The sequence below is a fragment of the Aegilops tauschii genome, chromosome 4 (genome assembly GCF_002575655.3).
Source record: "Aegilops tauschii subsp. strangulata cultivar AL8/78 chromosome 4, Aet v6.0, whole genome shotgun sequence".
Lineage (NCBI taxonomy): Eukaryota > Viridiplantae > Streptophyta > Magnoliopsida > Poales > Poaceae > Aegilops > Aegilops tauschii.
Genome location: NC_053038.3, coordinates 130272924 through 130278952, shown reverse-complemented (window position 1 = coordinate 130278952; position 6029 = coordinate 130272924). Strand labels below are relative to the sequence as shown.

The 6029-nt window shown below is 44.0% G+C and overlaps 1 protein-coding gene across 1 annotated transcript; it reads right to left on the bottom strand.

Annotated features, from left to right (window-relative positions):
* Positions 1 to 4149: 4149 nt before the first annotated feature.
* On the bottom strand, positions 4150 to 5108 carry LOC109737987 (uncharacterized). Its single transcript, XM_020297097.3, has one exon. The coding sequence runs from the start codon at positions 4828 to 4830 to the stop codon at positions 4351 to 4353; it is 480 nt and encodes a 159-aa protein (XP_020152686.1). The 5' UTR covers positions 4831 to 5108; the 3' UTR covers positions 4150 to 4350.
* Positions 5109 to 6029: the final 921 nt, after the last annotated feature.

Here is a 6029-nt window from a genome sequence, read left to right as displayed (position 1 = left end):
ATGCCGTTGGTGATCTTAAGGCGCCAGGGCCGGACGGAATGCCCGGTATTTTTTACAAAAAGTTTTGGCATTGCATTGGTCCAAAGGTTCAGGAGGAGGTGTTACATGTGCTAAATGGTGGGGAGATTCCGGTTGGTTGGAACGAGACGACCATTGTCCTGGTTCCCAAGGTGAAAGACCCAAAGAGTATTACTGAGTTCAGACCAATATCGTTGTGCAACGTCATATATAAATTGATCTCCAAGGCTCTCGCAAATCGGCTGAAAGTGTTACTGCCCAATATAATTTCACCAACGCAGTCTGCATTCGTGCCTGGTCGATTGATAACTGACAATGTCTTGCTTGCGTACGAGTTAACCCATTTTATGCAGACAAGGAAGGGGGGTAGGGATGGTGTGGTTGCAGTCAAGCTCGACATGAGCAAAGCGTATGATCGTGTAGAATGGAATTTTTTGGAGAGCACGATGCTAAAGATGGGATTTGATGCACAATGGGTCGAGATGGTGATGAGATGTGGGAGATCAGTCACTTACAGGGTCAGAGTTAATGGAGTATTAACGGACGAATTTTCGCCACAAAAGGGGCTTACGGTAGGGAGATCCTTTGTCTCCCTATCTATTTATCTTATGTGCTGAGGCATTTTCTGTTTTGCTCGCTAAAGCAGATCTGGATAGTTCATTGGAAGGTGTGCAAATATGTGAAGGGACACCGAGAATAAACCATCTTTTTTTCGCGGATGATTCTGTTATTGTGATGAGGGCAAATATACAATCAGCAAATAAATTGAAGGAAATTTTAGCTCTGTATGAGCGTCACTCGGGACAGGTGCTAAATACATCCAAGTCGTCAACTATGTTTACTAAGGGGACATTGACTGGTAGGAAAACATCTGTGCTTGCAGCTCTTGGGATTGCTCAAGAGTCCCGAAACCAGAGGTACCTGGGTCTCCCGGTGCATCTTGGTCAGTCAAAGAAACAGGAATTTGAGTACTTAAAAGAGCGTATTTGGCAGAGGATTCAAGGGTGGAAGGAAAAGCTCTTACCCAAGCCAGGAAAGGAGATCTTGATCAAAGCGGTAGCCCAAGCCATCCCTACTTACGCCATGTCTTGTTTCGATCTGACAAAATCTTTGTGTGAGGAAATTAGCAAGCTTATTTGCAGATATTGGCGGAGTCAACAGCAGGACGAGAATAAATGTCACTGGATTAGTTGGGAACAGATGACTAAGGCAAAGTGTGAGGGAGGTATGGGATTTAGAGACCTGCACATTTTCAATCTAGCAATGTTAGCAAGACAAAGTTGGCGCTTGTTACAATCCCCAGATTCTCTTTGTGGTGCTGTCCTAAAAGCAAAGTACTTCCCAAACTGCTCTATATTGGAGGCTGTACCGCAATAGGGTATGTCATATACATGGAGGAGTATATTGAGGGGACTTGATCTGATGAGAGAAGGTGTTATATGGCGAGTTGGGGATGGTGAATCTATACAAGTATGGAGAGATCCATGGATACCAAGAGGAGGTACAAGGAGGCCGACCTTCGGTCGAGGTCAAGTAATATTGGACAAAGTTGCAGAGCTCATTAATCCTACCACGGAGCAGTGGGACGCGGAGCTAGTTAACGATTTATTCTGTCCGGAAGATGCGAAAGACATGCTTGCTATACCTCTTAGAAGTGGGATGGAAGATCATGTAGCTTGGCATTTTGATAGCAAGGGTGTTTTTTCAGTAAAATCTGCATACAGACTAGGAGTTACTCTAAGAGATGCGAGGAGCCAGGCAGATGCGAGTTCATCAGTAGGAACGAGTGCGTGGAGATCACAATGGACGAAACTTTGGTCCATCCAATTGCCAGCAAAAGTACGTATTTTTCTTGGAGACTGGCTTATGATAGCTTGCCGACGCGTATGAATATTAAAAGGAAGCATGTAGAGCTTGATACTCGATGTCCAGTTTGCTCGAGGCTGGATGAAGATGGGGGTCACATCTTTCTCAAGTGTAAGTTTGTGAAGAGGCTATGGGGAGCTTTGAATCGGGAAGCCGTGAGGTTACAACTGCTAAATTATGGGTCTGCTCGGGCTGCTGTGGAGGTGATTTGTTCGCTTAAAACTGAGGAGAAAAATATTGTCTGTGTATTATTATGGAACTGGTGGACAACCCGCAAAAAGATAAACGCAGGGGAACATGCCAAAACTACGGAGGAGTTATGTTACTTTATTCATAAGCACATCGGGGAATTTACTAGTGCAGCTGAAACTAACGTTATAAATCGAGAGCCAGCTCAAAATTGGAGGTGTCCTCCTGAGAATTTTGTGAAGATAAATTTTGATGCGGTGTTCCATGAGCAGCAGAATGATGGGGCATTTGGCTACGTTGTTCGAACTAATATAGGTGATACAATTGCGGCCGGTGCGGGTAAACCGAAGCATGTGAAAAGTGTGCTACACGCTGAAGCTTTAGCATGCATTGCAGCCATTGAGGGGTCTTCAGATATTGGTATTCATAGGGTGCTGCTAGAGTCTGATTCCCAGCAGCTTGTCTACGCGCTGAAGCGGGGAGATGCGGATTTATCGGATATTGGGGTCCTATTCCGAGAAGCTAGGAGTTTATGTGTTTTGGCTTTCGAAAGTTATGATTTTATGCATTGTAAGCGTAGTTGTAATGTCGTAGCTCATGCTTTGGCGAAGTATGGTTTTGGTTCGGCTGAATCCTCACTAGTTTGGGGGGAACTTATGCCAAGTTTTGTTTTAGATTTGGTAGCCAGCGATATTGCCAATGGTTAATGAAATTGTTTTCCACTGTCAAAATAATAATAATAAACTTCGACCAATGTATGAGTTATGACGAGCAAAGGGCTGGATTTGATACTTTGGTATGTATTTTCGGTGACCTTGATCCCTTGTTTTATAATACAACAAGAGTTGATTCTATATGTGTAAGTATGCCTACACCTTTGTACTCTCTCCATTCGGTGAAGAGTGTACGTTTGGATTTAAAATTTGCCCCCAAAAGAGTGTACTCCTACCTTCACAATGCACTTTAAAGTAGAAAAAAAATGCTTGTCTTATCACACGGTAATCAAGACCAATACTATTTTACACATGGTCTCCTTAATTTCTACATGCACTTAGCTCATCGAGGGTTCGATAACTAAAAAAAAAGAGATGTCGGCTTGCATCTTTTCAATGCATTTTTTACTTCACTGCATAATTTGTCCTAAAATTTTTATATGTACACTTTTTACCGGACAGATGGAGCAGCTATCAAGTAAATTTGAGTGTCATCCAAAGCAGCGATGATTTTTCATTAAAACTGTATGAGTGCAAGCTATATTGACGGTAATGTTTTGTAGCAAAGTACTTTATGGCATATTTTGGAATGGTTTGCTTATCTATTTCATCTGCGACAACACTGTGGAATTGTTTAGCAGTACTAGCTACTTGGTTGCAAATATTTTATGTGTGTCCAGGCAAAGTCAAATGTGGGTGATACCAATATGAAGTTTTTCAGTAATTTGTGAGCCACAATATTTCTGGCTTCAGGGTCCCTGGCAACGTCTAAATCCACCTGCTCGTTGTGTCGCACGGAAAAGGTTCGTACTAAACGTCAGTTCTATACATAAGATTTTTGATAATAAATTATGTGCAACTTTAAGTCTAAAATTGCGCAGCAATTCGGTGCCCTGGCTCATCTGCATCCATAATGGAAAAAAAATCAAAACAAATAGTAGAATTTTTTAAAAATTCCAAAAAAAATAATGGTAGATAATTTTGTGCGTGAGCCACTTCAAATTTCAGATCATTTGACATCTGAGTAGCTCTTGCAAAAAAGACAAATTTGGGGTCTGTAATTTCTTGTACTGTTCATGTACTGTTCTGACCCCAATTTGTCTTTTTTGCTGAGAGTTACTCATACGTTCAAATGTTCGGAAATTTGGAGCCCACCTCACGCACCAAATTTCCTACCATGTAAAAAGATGGATTTTTTTTGAATTTTTTGAATTTTTTATAAAAAATTCCTTGAGCAAGTGCAGATGAGTCTGGGCTCAGAAATGGATATTCAAAAATTGCGCACCTATTCACACAAAAAAGGAGAAAATGCTTGTTTGTTTTGTTATTAAGCACATCTCCAAGCGAAATAGATCACCTGATGTAGGCGATTTCAAACTGAGTTCTTTGATTTATTATTACATCACACATGTGCGCGTATTGGCACTACAATAGATATTTTTTTTGCGAGTATAACAATAAACATTTATACCGTGTAGTAGAGTGCATGCATTCCCCGAGAGTAGAGCAAAGCAAACCACTACAAATCAACCAGTGCTAACTTATAGACAGTAGCACTAATCCCTCATATAAACTGTATTAAAGTAGGCCAATCGGCATCGTCATGCTGAGCAGACACAGACAGGCACGAGGTCGACGACGACGTGGCCGTCTCCGTCCACGTCGCGGCGGCCACGGCCGGCCTGTGGCGGCGCATGTGGCCGCCGAGCGCCTGCCCCGTGGGGAACGCATGGCCGCACGTGCCGCAGCGGTGCAGCTGCATCGGGGCCCTGGCCTTGCCTGGGCGCGCGCCGAGCAGGAGATCGAGGCCGTGCGCGCGCACCCGCGGCCGCTTGTGGCTGGTCCGGTGGCCGCCCAGCGCCTGGAACGTGGCGAACCGGCGGCCGCACGTCCGGCACTCGTAGGCGCCGCCGGCGGCCTGCAGCTGCACACGCTTGTTCTTGCCGATCACCCTGCTAGACGCTGCCGGCGAAGATAGCTTAAGCAGCAGCTCTATCAACTTGATCGGCGACTGTGTATCACCACTGGCCACGTCCTTTGTCATACTAGCGAGCTAGATTAACGTGTACACGTGCTGCTTGCAGACGTTTTGCTATTCTGCTAGTAATGGCCAATATAAGTGTGGAATGTTTTAGTGTGAGGCCGATGCATTGCTTATATATAGGCGCGAATGAGGCGTGCATGCCGGGGGTTTAAGGTGGATATGGCTATCGATCCGATTCTTAAGCTAAGCTAATACCACCACGAGTATAATGTTGACGAGAGTCAAGGTCAAGGTGGTTTATGAGTGCAAGTGTTCGAACACGTGGCAGCCCGAAATTTCCGTGCTCGTCCGGCGTTGTATATATCCCGCTCGTAAGTCGTGACGATAGCGAGCACTACGTCACATCATTGATGCAAGTGCTTTGCATCCGACGCGCGCGTTGCGTGAAGATATGGTTGCCGGAAGTTTCAGGGAAGCTGCGAACGATCTTGAAGCGACGTATGAATAGTGACGTGTTGGTAAGCTCGATCGAACATTTGTCACTGCATATGGAAACACTTAAGCGTGTCGAATCTTGTGTATTCTCCACTTGTTTCTAGCCAGGAATAGCTAGTGGCTTAGTTAGTTAGCGAAGATATGAATGACCAAGACTTGCATATCGAACGACTGGTGGTACCCGCACAAGAAAAAGACTAGTATAGTACCGCCAATGACGAACGACTTGCATTGAGCAAGTCAATGTAAGAAAATATAAGTAGTAGCTCTCCTGCTGTCTCCCCTAAGGAGGAAATAACTAGTCAAGTTCACCTCATCTTTCAGTATTATTAAGATCGTCCTATACCGTGTGGCATGCGCGTGCGGTGGAGTGTAGTGTGAGAGGCTCCTAGCGTGTCGTCTTGAGACCAAAAAGAAATGCAGTTCGTACTGAGCATCATACGTATATATCGATTCAACTCGGACTAATTGACTGGTGAAACTCATCAGTGTGCATAGAAAAATTATTATTGGGATCCAACAACTGTCACAACGTTATTCGCAAAAAAAAAAAACTGTGACAACGTACATGGGAACCCCAATGGTGTCATACCCCTAAAAAATTGGTGCATTATGTGAGGTTAAAAATTGGCGTTTTGTATCCTTGACGAGAAGAAGTCATACATATCCATGCATACATACACATGGAAAAAAATATAGAAAAGGAGGGTTATCCCCAGCCTCTGCAATTCTTCATCAGAATGATGCATAAGGCCCTTTTATTA